The 21,463-nt window shown below is 31.7% G+C and overlaps 1 protein-coding gene across 7 annotated transcripts; it reads left to right on the top strand.

Moving 5' to 3' along the window:
* The first annotated feature begins 231 nt into the window (after positions 1 to 231).
* On the top strand, positions 232 to 16,516 carry LOC148615304 (uncharacterized). Of its 7 annotated transcripts, none has more exons than XM_088590154.1 (23): positions 277 to 367; positions 749 to 764; positions 2,149 to 2,292; positions 2,965 to 3,093; positions 3,428 to 3,574; positions 5,157 to 5,237; positions 5,443 to 5,592; positions 6,917 to 7,060; positions 7,527 to 7,670; positions 8,023 to 8,166; positions 8,756 to 8,899; positions 9,177 to 9,290; positions 10,000 to 10,065; positions 10,576 to 10,605; positions 11,207 to 11,344; positions 12,993 to 13,127; positions 13,354 to 13,434; positions 13,946 to 14,098; positions 14,355 to 14,519; positions 14,934 to 14,990; positions 15,480 to 15,617; positions 15,920 to 15,941; positions 16,385 to 16,516. In XM_088590154.1, the coding sequence occupies exons 1-23, from the start codon at positions 305 to 307 to the stop codon at positions 16,422 to 16,424; spliced, it is 2,445 nt and encodes an 814-aa protein (XP_088446280.1). In that variant the 5' UTR covers positions 277 to 304; the 3' UTR covers positions 16,425 to 16,516. The 7 variants fall into 7 exon arrangements, with proteins under 7 accessions (XP_088446284.1, XP_088446280.1, XP_088446283.1 ...); XM_088590153.1 differs by having other exon boundaries at positions 278 to 367; positions 9,147 to 9,290; XM_088590157.1 differs by lacking the exon at positions 9,177 to 9,290.
* Positions 16,517 to 21,463: the final 4,947 nt, after the last annotated feature.

The following is a 21,463-nucleotide window of genomic DNA, read 5'->3' as shown; positions in this document are numbered from 1 at the left end:
TAAAAGGTTCAACAAAGAATGTGGTCACTTGTCTATACTACAAGCCTGTTATGTATTACACATGGTAATAAATTGTTTGAATAATAGTGGCGTGCTTGACCAGTAATTCACGAAGGGTTTGTCTCCCACACCAAAATAATCAACATATACACAACCAGTGTACTATGGAAGAATTGTTACATTGTTAGCTAGTTTTATAACTTCACTTAATATGAGCACTAGTTTTATCAATAATCATTGAGATTTACAGATATATAGTTGATAAAGTTGTTTATTTATTTGTAATCTTAATAGGAAAGGAGACATGGTTTACTACACACAACTTCAACTAGTAGTTATAAATACATTTTCAATTATTATTGTCAGGGTAAGTGTTTAATTGACATCAAATATTCATTCTTAAGAATTTGACTGATATTTCAGACACTTTCTTTCAAAAATGGTAAGTTTAAAAAGTTAATATAATATACACAAAAGTGATTTATGAAATTGATATAAACACGTGGATCATTGATCCTTTAAAACTGCTTTATGACTTTGGTATCATGCAGGAAGTTGATAGTAGTTTATATCTGTACATCTTATCTTAAATTTAATGAATACAAATTACACCATAGAACAGTTTAAGTAGTTTATCTGAGACAATAAGATTGTGTCTCATTTTTATTTTGACAAGTTTTTTTTTTACTGTGAACACTTGGACCAAAAAGGCATAATCGATTTCAGTTTTGTTTTTCAACATTTGCAGAGTTTTGCTACCCAAGGTAAACAAACAAATAGTTTACTTTCCTGTCACATATTTTGACCTTTCCTACCACTCACATTTTATTTAGTAATACTCTATTATTAATAAACTGTGGAAGTGAAAGGTTCAGCTATCGCAAAAATGATTTCTTTTTACATATAAACGTGTATTTCGAATTGCCCGTCTTTAACGAAGATTCCTTTTTATGCGGACTGTCATAAGTTTATACTCTCAACAACGCCGAACTATGTAACCACAGATGCAGAACTAATAAATTCAACTATTTATTATTCATCTGTCGAAGATTCCTTCAGTTTACTACATTCATTGACCGATCATTTTGGGTGGTTATGTCACTTTTTAAACAACCTTTTCTTATAATTTACGTATTTGTTGTGTGTACTGTTGCACCGCCCAATCTTCCCCTTAAGTCTCCACTTCTTCAACTACAGCACAATTTCTTTAACATGCAAATTGAATCAGTAGTTTTCCAAAACATGTTGAGTATAAATGGTTTATCTTTCAATGAACTGGAAATACAATTAAGATGCGTTATATTGACTGTTTTTAAAGGAATCAAATTTTAGCCGAATAACATAGTTGATGTAGGAAACGTCCACATGAAGCGAGACACGGACCCATATATAAATGTAAACGAGCAAGTTTGCAAAAATGATACTATCCACTTTGCAAGAACTAAAGCAAATGATATTTCAAGCTTGGATTGTTTCCCCTCGTAGCTATCCGAAAATAATTATCTTTCTCAATGCACCGTTTCATCAAATGCAAAACTTTCTCCTAAAATTTCTTAAAAATCCATCGACAAGAAATGAGACAGGTTACCATATGTACACTTATCTTACCCATGAATTTGATTATCATCAATATTCGTCAATAGTAATATTTTTTCATCAACATCAACGTATGAGGCATAACCTTCTTATAAGGCTTTATCATCTGAGACAGGGATCGAGGGGAAGTTGCGCAATATAGAAATATCAAATCATTGACAGGATTAATCCGCTCTGAGGTTGACGGACAAACGGGGAAAGAAACAGACAATCATGTTGACTTTTAAACATTCTACCACTTTTTAAGTGTATTATAATTGCTCTGATTGATCTTTGTTTTACTTAATGCCTAATGTATATGCTGGCAACCTATTTTTCTGATATACATAGTAGGCGCATTTGTCATTGAGATGTATTCCCATTTGTATTGTATTAAATTGATAGTAGGTAGGTTTGTTCATTTACTTCCATTACAAGAATGTAATACCACACACTCATCTATCTGATATATTGACAAACTCTTTTTGTTTTGCTGTTTTATTTCGGTGTTAATATATACTGTTAATATTGATGCAACCATGGCTGATCATGAGATTTGTTCTAATTTTTAAGTCATACCCGTTGGTGAGTTGTGCTTTGCTGATAATTCGACTGGTGTATGTGATATAAATGCTGTATGCTTAGACGATGGAGGTGGAATATATACCTGTGATTGTCAAAAAGGTTTTAAACAGAAAAATGGAACATGTTTACAGGGTAAAGACAAACTTACGATATCAGAAATATATGTACCATCGAAAAATCCGTGTTTTCGTTCTGTTGCAAGTATTTTGGTCACGTCGCATGGGATTTTGATAATTACGATACTGCCTGATAAGAAACAAATTGCCACAATCCGCTGAAACATTTCAAGAAATGAAACGAGTATGCAACGGACGCTTACCCTTCCTGGTCGATGCTCCCAGTTTTTAATGGAGTCCATTGCTCATTTACTTTCGTTACTTTGTATGTATTGTTTTGTTGTTTTATGTTCTTTGTTGTGTGTGTCTGTTTTTTTTCATGTTTGAGCTTTGTCCGTAGATTATGTTCTTTTGATGTCCGCTATAATCTTGGTTCTCTTGATTGATTACTCTTTTATACTGTCTCAAAAACTCGATTAAAAATAAAGAGAAACAACTTTTCATTATGCTCTACAATCCGTTAACAAACCACAAATCGATATGAAACAACTCAAAATCATAACCTACTTAGTGGTATGACCATATTACAATGGATATAACAAACCACATTCAAATAATAATAATAATAATAATAATAATAATAATAATAATAATAAAACAAGGTAACTTATATATATTCAATATACACAATGTAAGTATATATTTCTTGCAAAAACAAGTGGTTCCAGCATATGTATACATATTGCAGTGCACTTTCCTGGGGATCATTGTTCTGACGGAAAGGTTGATATTTGTATTGACTCATACTGTGACACATTCTTTCATAAATGTTTATGTAAAGGTGCCTTCCAAAATGTTAACAGAACCTGTATAAAGGGTAAGCATATCTAATTTTGAACGAATTTTTATTTCGTATATCTAAAATTGATAATTATCCTTTCAGCAGTATTTGTCTATTATATTGGATCATCATTGTCGAAATATAACGTTCATATTTATTCAATTATTCCAATTCGAAATAAAAACAAAAAGATAAAAATTAATTCAATTGTATTAGCTATTCTGTTGTTAATCATAACCAAATAACGCATATCATCTCCTTATCATACAACAAAAACTAATTTGTAACTAGTCTTTTGAAAGCAATAGGAATATAAAAACTTTGTAGAACAAGAATAAATAAAAAAAAAAACCCAACATTTTTATTTCAGAATTGTACTTACATGATAAATGTGACCCTAAGAATTTAACAATGGGTGTATGTTCAATGAACACTGTATGTAATGCCACCCAGGACTCTGGATATATCTGTTCCTGTCAAGAAGGGTTTATCATGAAATTTGACCAATGTCAAATGAGTAAGTATATATAATGAGTAAGTATATATAATTGTAAACCATATTAAACGTCAACATACACAACCAAAATTGTAACACGTGGTTATCATATATTGCTGGATTCATACGATAGTCATAGGAGTATAATTTAACAATAATATGGCAATTCACATATGATAGTCATATGATAATCAATTTTTTAATTAACATATAATAGTCATATGCTTTTAATATTTTTAGATTCGTATTGCACGTTTCGAAATCCAATTAATTAATCTCAGTTTAAAATTAAGTAACACAAGATAGAGCTCTATTTTTCTATTATGAACTATATAATAGGTATAAATGTAGCTACATAGACATAGTATATGGTATTCAATTAACTAACATATAGCATCGGTTCTGACATTATAAAAATTAACTACTAAATACATCTCTAAAATCCTTAAGATAATAAGGATTTTAGAAGAGTCCCCCTAAAATTGATATCAATTTTTTTTTTATATCTCCCAGACTGCACGTGCTTCTACAATTCAAATAATGAATATGCATGAGCAGTTGGGGTGTGGCAAAACTACCATTCTTATCATGAAATGATAGGCCACTCTGAACTGATTTGATTTCACTAACCAGTATCAATTACACAAATATAACAATATGTAGATTTTGGCTTGCAAAACTATGATTATCATGTGATACATATATGTAGACTGAAGTATATGGTTATCATTTCAAGCTTAAATCATATTATAGTCACATATTGCACTACAAGTTATTCTCATGATTGTGTATTTTGCAAAAGAAATGCCATTCTTTTTTTCATGTTAATATCTTTACCACTTCCGTAAATACAATTTTAATAGACATGTTGTAGTCAGTTTTTCATGACATTCTCAATAATCAAGTACACGTCGGCAATTTTATTTAAAGCAAAAACATAACATTATAAGTATGAGGAGTATGTACAAAATTTGGATCAAAGACTAAACGAAGTAACACAAAAAGACGACCTCCATTAATACAAACTATATAATAGAATACAGATAAAAACTTAAGAATAAAAAAGGAACCCGGACACCCAATAAACAGTGGGAATATGGACCAAAACACAAGCAGGGTAATCGTTTATAACATAAAAACTCATCAGTATAATTTAATAATTATATGGTAATTGACATATGATAGTCATATGATCATCATTGTACAATTAACATATGATAGTCATATGCTTTTAATATGTAGATTTTGACTTGCAAAACTATAATTATCATGTGATTCACATATGTAATCGTTTATCACATAAAAACTCATCTGAAAAGTTTTTTAAGAAATAAACAGACACTATACACATGGAGTGGAACTTGACTTCTGGTCGTAATCAAATTACAGTCAACAATTTTGTCTTGAAGTCAAACAATGATAAGCGATAGGCGATATTAGACTTCAATTCCAATATGCACCATTTAAGTTTATCTTAAACTTGAGGTGGGGCTGATCTTCCTAAGTTATTGACCCTCAATGACTACAAAGGGCTTTAGTTTAAAATATCAAACAGATTTTTTGTCCAGAAACAACAGAAACTAGTTAGGTTTTTTAACTGTAGAAGCAGGAGCAAGTGAGATCTGTGAAGAAACAATAGATTGTCAAACTGGACTGGAATGTGTCGACTTCAAATGTAACTTCGGTATGTTGACCATAATAATTTTATTCATTTGATGTAAAGTGTCTTCATTCCTGATTAGATTTGTATTTCCTAATTCTGTTGATTTTTCGTATGTAATCTTACTTTATAATCGACATGTTTAAACCTCTTTGCTTTTGAATTTGTCAAACAATGAGCTAGTTTCACCTGTTTGCTCTAGAAAAATACTGTCATATGTTTTTGTCAGTATTGAATGTAGGCGAATCCTGTGAGCTTGACCTAGCATCCGGAGCCTGTCCTGCAGGCTCAAGATGTACAATAGAAAAAGACGAGGAAACTGTCTGCGCTTGTGTGAAAGGATACTACGAGAAAAAAAGAAAATGTATCAAAAGCAAACGTGAGTAACTGACAATTATGATTACTGTTAACCTAATATAATTTCTCTGTAAGCAATTTCGTAACGCCTTTATTAAATAGTCAAAGCAGTCCGTACACCTGGTCCGTATGTCCAGTTCGTATGACAAACCAGTCAGTATAGATATCCATATTGGTCATTTGGAAAGCTGTATTACCCTGTGCATTTTTTGTATTGTTGGTTGCAATATAAAGGTACACTTCAAATTATTTTTGTGGTGCTGTCTCATTGGTATTTATCCTAAGCTTTCTACAACACAAACAAAGGGTGTCGAATAACACACAACTTTATTCCGCTATTGCATAATAACGTCTTCTTGTAAGCAAAAACAACCGTAAGCAGATAACAAGTAAATAGTGCTCTCGACGACCGCGGCGATTGCTAAAAACAAATCAACTTTTGGGGACAAAGTTCGCATATTTATTTAGCAGGATAAAAAACTTAACATGAACATTGCGGAAAATATCAATATATTTATTTTTATTCGCTCCGAAACAATCAGATTAGCTCGGGGAATCCTGGCGTTCTGACTGTTCGTTTAATTTCCCGGGAAAATACATGCATTGTATATTTATCTCAATATTGTTCGGGTCTACATGTCGTATGTCTGTGAAGAAATTGATGTGGAAATCATTTATTTATTTAACTTTAAAAGTGTTAACTTTGTTAATGAGAGAATTGTTTCAAATTAATATTGGTATTACGGTCCATTACAATTGTTTTGTTCCACGCTCACTTGATACATGTGCCTAAATAGGTTCAGTTGCTTCTATTGTCAATGCCAAAATACCGCCTGTCCCAACGGTAACATCCATGACCGACGAAGTCTTTCAGTTTTTGGTCTGTATAAAGTGATGAACCGAATACAGGAAGTGGATACTAAACGTGCCAATACGACTTTCCGTAACGGACCCTGCCGAAAATGGGATGTTATTAACCGGAAAATTGTTTATATTGATTCATATGTCAATACGGATCAGGGCAACGTGAAACATATTTGTCATACTGATTTCCGAGTCGTTTATTTATTGTTGTTGCATTGTACATATTATTTTAGTTATTGTATGTTCTTTGTTGTGTGTGCCTGTTTTACACTGTCAGGTCTTTGACCCTGCATTTCTTTATTTTGATTTCCGCTATTTTGGTTCCCTTGGTTACTCTTGAACATATTAGAGCCGATTTTTATATATTGAGGTCTGCTAATTTGAAACTATCTCCGTTGCTTTTAAAGTATCATTCGGATGCAAGTGTTTTGTAGTACTATACAAAATTTTGTAATTACTTTTCTTATATTCTATTTTGCAAGTACTGCCCATCGGTAGCTTGTGCACCACAAACAAATCAAATGGTATTTGTGACGACAGTGCTGCATGTGTCAACGTCGGAAACGGAACTCTAATATGTCAATGTAAAACGGGTTGGGAGCTAGAGAAGAACAGCTGTATAAAGTGTGAGTTATATATTCATTATTTGCATTCATAAAATCAATTGTTTTCTTATATACTAATCTATATTCTAGCACAATGCACTTATAATATGCAATAAGTCCTTGTTTTCGTCCGTACCCAATCCGCAACTCCACAGAAACCTCTAAACGGCATTAAACCTAAACTGTTATCACATTATACATTTGTAACCTCCTATTTTCCATATGATGGGGTTACACATATAGTTCCTATAGCAGAGAAGAAAAGGGAGGGGTATCAAATAATTTTGGATGCTCACATTTTTGCTATTGTTTCTAATGTGTGCACTATTTTAACGATAAATGAATAAATAGAGTACCGAATAAATTTAAGCCACGATGTGTGTACTTTTGCTTTTTCGCAAAGTATGCAATTGCCACTTTAAACATATACATGAAGCTGTTGACAAATGAATAATAGTATACCAAAAATAAATGTGTATCTATTCAGTGATTGGTATTGGCGACGCCTGTAAAGACGATGGTTCTACTGGTCGCTGTGGATATGGATCAGTTTGTGAAGACGATGGTAACGAACACTTAAAATGTCAGTGTGTTACTGGTTCTCATAATAAGAATGGAACATGTGCTGAAAGTAAGGAATTAATGTACTTTCTATAATATTATTGTATTTGTGTAACACTCACATAACGTCTAATTCATTTATATCTATACATATGTAAGAGTATGAGATTTGTTTTTTCTGAGGCATGAGTATTCTAAATCATCATTTATTAATCCTTTTTGTGGTCCTTTAAGTGAAAGAGTAATCAAGGGAACCAAGTGAGTTATTAATTGGAATATTTTCAAATTACTGGCAGTTTACATTTCAAGCACAATTGACTGTGATAAATCTAACATGATATAAATAACCAGATATAATCAGTCCAATTGTCGATATTTCACCCTCTATAAGACGAAACATTATATTAAGTTGTTCTCTACAGAAATTGGATTAGGAGAAGCATGTCAGCAGGACCAGTACACTGGACACTGTAATGATGACGCCTATTGTAAGCAGACAACACATGGTGTGTTTAGATGTATGTGTAAAACTGGATTAACACAACGTAACAGTAAATGTTTTAACAGTAGGTATACATTGTTCTGAGTATTTGTTTTTATCACATATGAATAATCTTGTAAGTGACGAAAACTAAGCATGGTAAGCCTTTTTTGAGCAATAACAGAAAACATCATACACTACTGTAGTATCAAAATCGGAGATATATTTCTTTTTACACTGAGCATTTCTATTACAAGGAGAAAGAAACACACGTACCTAGTTATTGACTTGTCTGAGGAAGGGGAAAATGATGATCGATTGATAATTGTTTAAACCGACAGAGAAGAATTTCAGGACGAGACTGATTTACCAATCATACAGACCCAGTCCAACCATTGTGCTAGCTCACAGCCGCAGTTAGGCATTCCAACCCACTCGGTCACATTATGCTGTTACAAAACAAACCAGTCGTCATTGCCTTTGGCGAAAACAGTGACTGCCAATTTTATAGTGTTTGGAGTCTTTGGTGGGATCAGATCTATGACCTCCCGCGCTCAATGCAGGGACATTACTCTAAGACAACAGACGCAAAAGACTAGTTTTTGATAAACGCCATTGTAAATGATAAATTAAAAATACTCTTTACATGCTTTATGAAATTATTCGTATTTTAGTTATACCGGCTGGTCATGGATGTTTTACCAACGATTCATCTGGAATATGTGATTCAAATACGAGTTGTGTAGACAGTGGTAATGGAACGTTTATGTGCTTGTGTCAGAATGGTTTACAACTAATTAACGGAACATGCGATATTGGTAACTTTTATCTATTGTAGCTTACACTCATTTTCTTATTTAAAAAGTAGCTTACATGTCGACAATTATTCTACATAACATCAAATATTCAAACATATTTCCAAGAACCATTACCGTTACTTTTCGTGTTTCAAACAAGACATAGTTAACTCAGAAGCAGCAGTATCACATAGGTAATAATACAAACGTTACTTGGAAGCAAAACTAGATTAACCAGTCTTTATGTATGCTATGTTCTTTAATAAAGTAATACCGGTTGGGCAGCTATGTTATTTAGATGGATCTACCGGTGTATGCAGCCCTAACTCAGTTTGCATAGATAGAGGTGATGGATTACAGCTGTGTACATGTGTAAATGGATTGGTCCAGCAAAATAATACATGTGTTAAAAGTAATTATAGATTTATGAACAATGCATACGTGAAAATAAGTTGTATTGAAAAGTAAAGCCGAACTAAAAATGCAAAAAATAGATGTTGGAGATTTGGAGATCCAGATATTTTGGCTCTTAAATCCGTCGAAGGATTCCTAAATCCCAACTGACTTAACTAGACAAGAAGAGTCAACTAACCTAGATAGCAAATCATTAATAATCTTGAAGTCTTACAAAATGTGTTAAGGTATAATGCTTGGTTTAGTTTCCAGTATAATATCATTGTTTCAATGGCATAAAATAGATGTTAAAGATACGAATTCATAATTCATTCATTTTGTCAATATAGCAGAAGTTTTACTGCGTGGCACTTTTATCTGTGACGAGTCTTGCAAGATTACTTAGTAGATCGAGTTTCAAAACGTCTGCTGTATATGTATTGAAAAAAAGATACATAACATTGGCACATCAGAAGACTATAAAAGTAAAAGATTCACCGCTTGAAAAAAACCCATAATGCTTACTATAAAACCATCTATCGTTAACCAAGGTCGTATTAAATTCTGTTTTGTAGGTTTTCTTATTACATTTTTCTAATATATACTAGATATCTTTTTTATCTTTCATTTTATAATGTGTTTCCAAATTGTTTTGTATTACCTACATACTCAACATCATTTGTACTTATGATAAATATGCTTATTGGTATTAATCACACAATTTTTAGGTACCCCTCCCACTACAAAGCACCAGACAACAATTACCACTACCAGTGCTGAACGTCATACAACAGGTAGGACCAAACTGATTTTTTAATTATTTTTCATTTTTTGACTGGGACAAAAATATAACCCCTTTATTGAAGCACTAAAATTCATTTCAGCGATCCATGATTTGCAATATGCGAGTTAAAAAGTGTGACACTATAGGGTCTGTTTATCTAAAGTCGTTCACTTTGAACTAATTTCATTTCCTATATTTTTGCTAAATAAATCCTTAACATTTTTTCTAGGTTCATTTCAATAAACGTCCACCGTTTTAGAATTTTGTATTAGCTAGCATTTTCTTTGCAAGTTTTTGGATAAATTACCTACGATTCATCAAATAAAGTCATTACTTTCTTTTCATCTTTTAGAATCCTTTGTGCTATTTACTTTTCTGTTTGTACATTCATTTATTTTGAGTTCTGGTGTGATGTCACCGTTTGTTGTTATTCCTGGGTTTATGGCTTTGTATTGCCCACTTACTTCTTCTTTTTGGACCTTTTTTTTTTTTTTAAATTTGATTTAATTTGTGCTTTCAGAACAACAACTAACAACACCAGCAACACCAGGTAGTTTTGACACTTTCATTACAGGGTACATGTGGGTAAATGTATGTTAACAATCTGTGACACTTATTCAAACATTTTATATAAGTTCATGCATCTTGCAAAATGAACAATGATGTAGCTTAAAAACCATCACAATTTTACGGAAAGTTATAGGTTTGTTATCGACAGAACGGTGCTATTTCTCATTATTTTAGGCTGGCATTTTGTGTACCGTACATCAGTAAATACATCCGCACAAATTATGCTGATATCCATTTTTTTATGTTCTAGACACAAGCATTATAACATTTCAAAAAAAAAAAAAAATGCATTATTATTTTGGAAACTATTTTATATAAGTAATATGATTTTTAAAAACAATTAAGTACCTTTAGCAGATAATGGGGGAACATTTACATCATCTGCTTAAAATAGAAAAAAAGTAAACGTTATGCTATGACTTTGCTTTCATTTTTGGTCAGGGAAATGAAGACGTCAGTTTATAGTTTTTAAGGGGTGAATGTTTCACTATTGACGCCTATGGGAAAAATAGTACTGTTCCATCTAAAAAAAACCATTTGTGAAAAAAACAACAGTTGAATAGAATGATTCATTGTTTCAGGTCAACAATTAGGGGAACCGTGTTATGTGCTCGATGCAAAAGAACCATGTGTTACCCCTGACAGCGAGTGTAATACATTCACACATGTGTGTGAATGTATTGGCGGGCTTTACCCTGAGAATGGGACTTGTACAGATAGTAAGTTACATTCAGGTTTGGTTAAGTCTCGATATTATGCACCAGTTTCTAATATAGATCAATGCATAACTTTATCATCATCATTCCTGAAAAAAAAAATCATTTCCATTACTAATTTCAATTCATATTTGTAGAAGTGCAACTCTCTCCTTTTGATCTTTTAACTTGCTGCTCTAAATAACTTTTGAAATTATGACTTAATTTTGTACCATCAATAGTACAACAAACAAAACCACAGAAAAAGTCAAGAAAGGTATAGTGGTTAATAAAAAAGAAAAAAATATAGCAAAGGCTGTTGCATTTCTAAAAATGTAAATTAAAAAGTTGATAATCGGAAAGTAATTTAGTGCAGCATTTGCAAGAGTGATGTGAAATAAGTATTTCTTTATTTTAATTTACAACTAAACATGACATTATTTTGTATTTGTTTGTAACGCGCATTACTTCAGTTGCCTTGTTGAGGAATTTGGCATTGATGGTAACATACCAGGTAACGCCACATACAAACTTACTACATTTGTTAAAGATGAAATCATAAACAACCAATATTCCTGCATGTCTCTTTCAAAATCGACTTACCTTACTTGTATTAGATTCACAAAGATCATAAGAATCTTTACACAGAAAGGCATATCGCAGATCTCTATCTTGCACCACGAAGGAGATGTCTATTAATCTAACAAAGATATTGTCCGCAGTGAAGGATGGACAGCAAGGTTGTTGCAATACTACCTGCTCTTGTGGTGGCATAAATCATATGTGGATACGGCATTCCAATGGGAACAAACTGAGCTCCTCTACTTGCTGACCTATTCCTTCACACTTATGAGGCTGACTTTATAGTTGATCTGATACGAAAGAAAGAATATCGTTTAGCTAGATCCTTTAATCTCAGTTTCCGCTATATGGATGACTTATTATCTTTAAACAATCCTAATTTCGGGGATTTGATACATTGCATCTACCCAAAAGAACTTGAGATAAAGGATACTACAGACACTGTAAGGTCAGCCTCATATCTTGACCTACACTTAGAAATCGATGGTAAAGGAAAACTATTGACCAAACTTTACGACAAACCTGATGACTTCATTCAAAATTGTCAACTTTCCTTTCATCTGTGGCAACATCCATTCAGCACCTGCATATGGAGTGTTCATATCACAACTCATACGTTCCTTGTTCTGTATGTCTGTTTTCCATGTCTGGTCTTTGTCCCTGGATTACATTCTTTTGATTACCGCTATAACCTTGGTTCCCTTGATTACTCTTTTAAATATTAGTCCTTGGTTGACAAATACTCAGCTTCTTCTAAATCAAGAAGTAGTGATTGTTTTTTTTTTTTTTTTTTTTTTTTGTAAATTCTTCTTTGTGCTTACGTGACCGCTGATTTACCGATTATGACAATAGCATGCACATGCTTTTTAATCAAATCTGGTATATTCACGGAATGGAAGAGGGAGGTTTAGCGCGCTGTAAAACATAGATTTAACCCACCATTTTGTTTGAAATGCCTGTAGTAAGTCAGGACCATTGCGGTACCAGCAGCTCCAGTTGTGTAATATCTATTTTGCCAGATTTATTTCGGACATGACTTGATTATAAATCGGATTAATGTAATTTTGTTGTTAACCTTATTGTATTGAAGAGATACCCCTCGGAGGGCAGTGTTTTAACGGTGCCTGTACGATAGACAAGTCCCACTGTGTAAACGTTTCTGGAAAAGGATATGTATGTATCTGTATGGATGGTTACCACCAGCAAAATGACACATGCTTAAAAGGTAATCGCTGTTAAGAAATCTATTGAGTCGGCTATGTTAGATATTTATAGTTTTTATTAACAAAGTTTTATGATATATTTTATGCGTTGAAGAAATGTTTTTGCATTAAACAATATATACTTGTTTTATATTTAATTGTGTACACATAAGTATTTTCTTTTACAGCTAGAATCAGATATGTATTATTTTTGCAAGACAAACAGTTGTAAAATGTTTAAACTTACAGGTAGTGGTATGGGAGGATACTGTACAGATTTAATAACATGTGTGACTGGACTAGTGTGTACCAATGCCAAGTGTAATAAAGGTAAGCCTTGTTAAATAATAAGTAGACACAATGTCTTCTTAAAAAGGGCGATTTCACGGACACACACTACATGAAAAATAAATACAACATACGAATAACAATACACAAAACTAAAATTTAATTAAACCTCGAGGAGCACAAACCCCTTGTAAACCGTTGACTGACTCAGATGAGCAGATACAGATACAGTTTTATCAATAGTGTATCGAAACTGAAATATGACTGATCATGCTGATTTAATCATGTGACTTACCCTCATTGTCGTGATCTTACTTTACGTCATGTTACCAGGAGAACATATGAATGGGCAGCACGATGTTGCATGCAAACTGTGCTTATAATATCTGTCAAGGTTTTTCACTTCAAATCTTGAACGAAACATTGCTAGCATATGGCATCTGTAAAGGATTTCACGTTAAAATTAAACATACATTTTGTTACATGTACCTTGAATAAATTTTTGTTCGGAGATTGAAAACCTGGACTGTGGAGTATTTTTTTTATTCCTTAGGTCTACACTATGGCGATTTTTGTTATCCTGATAATTCTACTGGGGTCTGTATCGACCTGCATACCAAGTGTGACGATGGCGGAGAGGAAATATTTATTTGTGATTGTACTAATGGATACACGGTTGATAATGGACACTGCAATGCTATAACTAGTATGTTGTAAAAATGAACTAATACCGATGTACAAGATATAATAACAACGGATGAATTGTTTTGATAACTTTTTTTCAAAATGTATAAATTTAAAGCTAAAAACAGTACTTTCAACTGAATTATAAATTTCAATGAATCAATGAATATTTCGAGATGTTTTGTTCTACAGATAATTACAAAATAAGCAGTTATCTTTTTTTTTTAACTTAATGTAATTCATATCATGATTTAAATGGTGTAATTTATTATTTTTAGCGTCTATACAAAATATCCCATCGACTAATACTGCCACAATCACAGCAGAGTCAACCGCTTCAACTACAACTGAGAAACAAACAACAATTATCAAACCATCAACAACATCACATGTCACATCTAAGAAGTCATACTTGACTACAGTAGGACCATCGTTACCACGACGTTAGTATTGGTGTATTAAAATGACAATGTAGATTTCTAGTTCACAAATATTAGGTGTTACTGATTGCAAATGATACATTTCCCGAGAAAGTACAATAAAGGGTCATATTTAAAATAAAAACGAGGGATGCTTGAATTAAGATTCCATGTATTTGATGCAGAATGTCAAGTGTTGTCATTTAATAGCACATAAAGGAAAAATGACATTTCATTGAGTCCCAGAAATACCTGACAGATATATTTGATTATTTGACCTAAAGTGACTTGTTCAGATGATCTTTTCATAATAATATCGACAGACTATAATGTACCCAAATCCGAACTCAATCGTTTAGTGCTAGTGCATTCTCACTACAATTGAGTTTGTTGTTGCAGTTCGATATATATACCTTTATATATTATAATTTATTGTAGGTACTACAGAATCAGTCAATAGCTACACAAGACCTAAAGTGACGATTTCACATAAAAGTAAAAAGCAATATAAGAATTACATTATTGAAAATGACACATGTTTGCAAATACATTTTTATTCCAATCCTCATTACATCGTAAGGAGTAAAACACTAGTATATGTATATTGCATACAAAGACAATATTGATCATACTTGTTTTATCTCATTAGGATCAAAAGTTAAATCAAATGACTATTTGTGAAAGCCTAAGGTGACTGGACCTGTTCAAAAATGGAACAAGTCACAAAATCATGGTAGAAAACAAACTGAAAAATGTCAATCAAAACATTGCCAAATAGAAATGTAAACAGCCTTACGCACATTATTTGGTTTAAATATCCATATTAATGACTTTTACATATATTCATACATAATATTGTGTCGTTTTAATTAGAATTCATTCCTTCAGTATTTTATTTTAAATCTTTTTCATACATATTGTACTAAAATACTTCAATCTTAAAAATCATTAATACTTTTATGGGTAGTTTCCAAATATTTTCAGAAAAACCTCCCCCAACGTCGTCTGAACTGTCGACCGGAGATATTGCTGGGATCAGTATCGGAGTTATTGCCACGATAATATTTCTATTGGTTTTAACATGGTTTGTCCTCCGCCCTCGGTTCCGTCACATCAATCAGGGTATGTAACATGGTTAAGCACGGTACATTATATATTTCAAAACTATGATGACTTGCTTCAGCCAATCAAATGTTGGTACAATATTCCTGTACGGTAACGGTTTCTTCTTCTTTACTATATGCACATCTTAGATATACAACCAATAACAACAACAGCGTATTCGTAACATAGCAGTTCTAAAATAATTTGAATGAAGTTGTGTAATATACTCAGAACAAAAATTTAAAATTGATAATGTGCAGATTTTTCTGTGAAATTTGTTCAATGACGTTATTTAATTAACTATTGTTATTTGTTTACAGACGAATCAAGATTAATTGTACGGTAAGTTAATAACTCAAAAGATAACTAAAGTAAATAACTTGATGACATACATGCCTTGGTTTCATTAACTGTTTTCCCCTGATAATCATGTTACCTGACAGTGAGGCTTATGAAATATATCTTTTTAAAAAAAAAAAAAAAATGTTTTCAATTGATAATTTTCATTTTAACACAAGACAATAAATAATTTAAAAATTGTTCAAAATGGTACATTAGCAATTTTTGTGTCGACAAGTTTCTTTTTTATTAAAAGTTTTGAGGATGAAAATTAAACTTATCAAACATTTTGTAAACTTTTCCTTTGCCCAGTTCTATTAGGAATAAGGAAAAATCTATCTGGTTTTGGTCCAGTAAAAAAATAAAACTATGCAGCGAATACCTCCTAGATTAACATTGTTTGCTTTTTTTCCATTTTTAAAACTGCATTTTAATTTTTTTTTCAGAGACACTGGGTATCCTATGACAGAAAATGTAGCACCATGATATTATTTTGTTGTACTTTGCTAAAGATCTGATTGTGCAATATCGTAATATATCATTTTATGTTGTTTGGTAATAAATTCACATAAGAACAAGTCATTGCTTATTTTCGCAAATTTTTCTCTGATAAAGCATTTTAATCACTGATAGGTTTGACTATATCGGGATATATACACTTTTTTATATTACATTTACCTTGTCAACTTTATACACTGACATTTATTTGAAAATGAGTCCTTTTTATCGATTCAATAAAATCTTAATAAAATCATCTAGGCATGGACGAAAGTTGTATTCCGCATAAATTCACGTACTAAATTTGATTTCGTATTGTGACAAATAAAAAAAACAATTATAAGAAATCTGTTTGTTTAACATTGTTAGTGTGCTTAACTTGTTTATGAGACATTTTTGTCTTCAATAGATACCTCTTAAGTTACATTACTCGTTGATTTAGTTCTGCTGTGTTTTGTTTTCTTGTCATTAAGGTCATCAAAACTAAAACATTACATATCACTTTAACAAATTATTGGATATCATAGTTTTATACAGCTAAATTAGATGCATTGAAAACAATTAGGCCATTTTTATTACCTTCATATCTTAAATAAGATACATTTATTAATAAGTCCTTTAGTTCTGAAATATCAATATGATTACTTTTTGTAAAGAATTCATATGCATTTATTAACTCCCAACTGGATTCGGATTATAGTTAATTAATAATGTCATGATACGCAAACTAATCGTTTTTGTATTTAACACTTATAATGTTATATTATGTATCGTCATTTTGTCGCATGTATCTTGCATTTAAGTTTTTTTGTCAGGTTACTTCAAACATATGAAACAGTGCCCCCCAAGCAATAAAAAAACAACGTTTTCATACCCATGTAACAAAGTTTGGGAGTTGGAATGTAGGAATAACCCTGTTTGGCTGTAGGTTTCTTCGAAAATCTTGTAAGTCTAACTCGTTTAAAACTTCCTTCACTATTACAATAAAATCATACAGGAAGGTTAGCCATTATTTGAAGGAATGCATCAAAGCATATTATAACCGTCCGAGGACTCTAAAATAACATAGTCAAATTGAAGTGTTTAACATTTTAAAATCTCGTAAGTGGAACTTCTTGACGGTACTAGAGCTTTTGATAAAGTGTTATGGTAATGGTGGTATTATATTCAAATATACGTGAAGGCATATTATAACTGTAAGAGGACTCTTACGGGAGACAATGTTACTTTAACATCTTAAAACTTCATAAAGTAACACGTCTAATTCTGCTTAAGATCTTATAGTAAAATGAGAAGAAGGCTATTATTGGCCTAATGTACAACTGAAAATTAATAAACAAGTGTTGACAGTCATAAATGTGAATTTGGGACTTGATTCCTTTAAAAGAAGCAAACATAAGGGCTTAAGAGGACTCTTGCATTAAGAAGACAGCATGACTGCTTGAAGTTTACCAAAATTCTAATATTCTGTTAATTTTGTACTTTTTTTTAGTATTTTCCGGTCATTTCTAGCTAAGAAAAGATGTCAACACATAAGAAACAACTCCATAAATATAGTCATTTCTAAAATATGCAAAAATAATTTTTTTCTTGGGTGTGGAGAAAAACAAAAACAAAAACAAAAAACAAATTGCAATCTCAGCAGTTCTTTTTTAATGAAGTAAAGCCGAGGCACCATTATGACGTCTTAAAGGTGACAAGAACTAGTGCCACAGAATATTTACTTTCCTTATTATTATACAATTTTTTTCTATTTTTTTTACAATGTTTATTTAGGAAACTTGGAGGGGGGGTCAGATATAATAAAATGTAGATGTGCATAGAAATATAAGTATTATCAGAGCACTTCAAAGGTAAAAATTTCAATTTAAAGTTTAAAGGGATTGCATAAGAGATTTAGATGAAATTTTTAAGGAAGTCTGGGAGTCATTTTTATAGTGAGGGTGTGTAATTATCATTACAGGGCTCTGCACGGATATAGTTTGACTGTTTTAACATTTGAAGCAAGGGGATTCACAGTTTGTCTGGTTTTAGATTTATGCAACCCGTAGTATTAAACTATTACAGAAGTTTCGTACTTCAGTTCGTGTAAAATTGATATTTGACGTATGGTTTCTTTTTCTATCATGCATGTTTAGTCACTTAACCATTTTACAACTGATTAAAACTAATTGTCGTGTGGTTGAAAATGATCGACTAACCAGTTATTCGATATTGTGTGCTTTTCATTTCTTTGTTATTACGTTAATAGTTCGGCCATATATAAATTTGTTTCCGGTTTACAGCCTTTTCTGTAGCAATTTTTGAATATTGCACTGCCATTAGTTTTGTTGTTAACAATCAAGATGTTCAAACATTGAAAGCGCATTTAAGCACTACTACAAAATGTCTTTAAACAATATACCGAAGATTAAATACAGAAGAGCAATTTAAAGACATCAGAATGCAAAAACATTGCCAACACGTGAATACTGAAAACATAAAATATCTACAAACACAGTGTAAGCAACAGATTTAAAGACAATTATATGCAATACCTCAAGATAAGAAATACAAAAAAAGTCTGAACTTCTTATATATGAATTCCCACAAAAAACTGTAATTGACATCAGATGCTTCGGAAGGATAAGCACGCTCTACACCGTCAGCAGCACCAATCATATCAAGGAAGTCAGTGTACAAATCACATACACGACAGTTACAGACAGTCTGTGAAATGTATACTACATAGGCTGAATATGTTGGAATATTGCCAGTAAGGAAGAGAAACTAAAATTAACATGACATTGAATATTGGCTATAACGTTTTAATCAATCAATTTTTACACATACAAAATAAACAATCAGTAAATACAAAACTGTAGAAGCTTGCAAAAATAAAGACTGTTTTGTTTGTCTAGTTGTCTAGGTAGATCATCACACAGACAATTCTTCATATGTATTGTCGTTCCGAATAGGACCCATGTTTTCGTATCTCTGAGTCCTAACAAAACAAATTAGATTGAACGTATTGATAGAAGTTGCAAAATTAATTCCAAATAGTTCTAACAATTCAGGTATTTGGTATAGAAAGTATGTATAAGGTATTGTCACAAACTTCGACAAAGAATGATAAGTGATAAGCTTTATCGGTATTATACAATTCCAGATGATGTCTTTTCCAAGAATTTCCCTTCGTTTACGACGTTGTATAACTACTTCTTCATTAAATTGATAGTTACATAAAAACAAATCTGTGCCTTTCGTGCAATAGATGTTTAATGGTTTAGGTGTTTCCTTTAATATGCTATTTGTCACCAACAAGGAGTCATTGATAAAAATAAGTTATGAAACTCAGAAATGTAATACTTACGCTTGATTTCTTTTTGCATCTACAACGAAATGGTAAATATTATTAAATATCCAACACTTCATTATTTTTAAAATTGCTCTTAAGTAAAAATTTAAGAATTTATTTTACTGACTACTACAACTTGTCGGGTAGTGTTTTACAGAAAAATACCAAACTCTGAAATCATTTTTTTTATTGTGCTGTACTAACAGATTACAACATAAACATCAAATGAAATTAATTTCTAGGTAAAAATACATAACACCATCTATCTGTAGCTAATTAAGAATGTAACGAGAGATTTAACGAAAAAAAACCGGCTCAAATGATCGCTACACATATTTCTTCTGCCCGGGTTGCTCTTCACGAAAAAGTTCTTTGTGTGTAAGCGTTCAGTTAATTGTTTTATTTTTGGTGTTTCATCTGTTTTATGGTTTAGCCTTTCACTCCAGATTTTAAATATCAAGTTCATCATTCGTATCATGTTCTCCTCCTTGGTTTGACAAACAAGTATCAAAAGTGTTTTTTTTAAAGATTGTGTAATTAAAATTTTATTGTTATCACACAGTAACCATTTTTTTTTCTTCGATATATTTCGCTTAAAAACTACTAAAATATTACTACAAACCGTTTGACGGTCGACCACGTTTTACGAAAACAGAACACCCAATACCAATGATGAGCAACAGAGATCCAACTAATGCTCCTATGATTCCAAGATATAGTGGTTCATGTGAATTTTTTGTTTGATCTAAAAAAAATCGTTTAAAAATGATTTTCGGTTTTTCTTTAAATAAATCAAAGGAGACATGAAGGTCTTACCATGAAGTGAAACTACATCAATATGCACTGCAAAGTAAATGTATTTGAAGACACTTAATTTTGATTAACTAATGAAAAATATCATTTCTCCAATTCCATTGTATTTGTTTTTTTTTTAAATACAAAAAGTTTGTTAAAGAAGAAAAAAACCCACCATTAACAGAAGGACAGTGTATAATCAAACTGTTGCATTAAATCGTCAGACGTAGATGATAAGAAACACTCAAGCATACACGCGATGTCCCCTCCCCCAATAAAAACAAATACAAGACAAACGAAACAAAGCATAACAAGCATACAAATACTTTGTATATGCGAAGTTTTATATTTGTTTTAACAGTATAATCACTCCAAAAATACGATCGTTGAAAATTTCATCAAACCTGTTTGAACAGCAAAAAAGGCATTGTATGTTTTTCCAAAGTCGTTCGCTGTAGAGGCGCGGATTGAGTACATATATTCAGTATCCCGTGTAAGATTCCCAATTGTGAAAACAAATTTTGTAAATTCCATTGATAGGTCAATTTATATTTAGTTTTACTATCATCAAATTTAATTTTTCCAATTGTTACAGACTCGTCAGATTTCTATAAATTAAAAAAAAACGAAAAAAAAAAGAAACAAACAAACATAACAAAACGAATGTAAAAAAAAAACGAAGACAAAACAAAAACGAAAACAAACAAATCAAAACAAAACATCCCCTCCCCCCCCAAAAAAAAACAAAAACAAAAAAACAAAAAAAAAAACAGTTTAGCACTTTTGGAGAAAAAAAAGGTTAAGTGTCATTGAAAGGTATTACAGCAAGGAAAATAATTTTTGATCATAAAAGTGAAGTAACTTTTCTCTAAGGACGCCTCAGGTTTTTTGCCGA

The sequence above is a fragment of the Perna viridis genome, chromosome 6 (assembly GCF_037379345.1).
Source record: "Perna viridis isolate PV_CMFRI_1.1 ecotype Kerala chromosome 6, ASM3737934v1, whole genome shotgun sequence".
NCBI classification, from domain to species: Eukaryota; Metazoa; Mollusca; class Bivalvia; order Mytilida; family Mytilidae; genus Perna; species Perna viridis.
The sequence above is the reverse complement of the archived record's forward strand: the minus strand, read 5'-3'. Positions and strand labels throughout refer to the sequence as shown.

Bases quoted from the DNA above. Each gene is read 5' to 3' on its own strand.
- LOC148615304 (XM_088590153.1), top strand. From the start codon at position 305: ATGGTTTACTACACACAACTTCAACTAGTAGTTATAAATACATTTTCA. The intron at 2,293-2,964 runs GTAAAGACAAAC...TACATATTGCAG, and splicing joins AAATGGAACATGTTTACAGG to TGCACTTTCCTGGGGATCAT. The intron at 13,128-13,353 runs GTAATCGCTGTT...TTAAACTTACAG, and splicing joins AAATGACACATGCTTAAAAG to GTAGTGGTATGGGAGGATAC.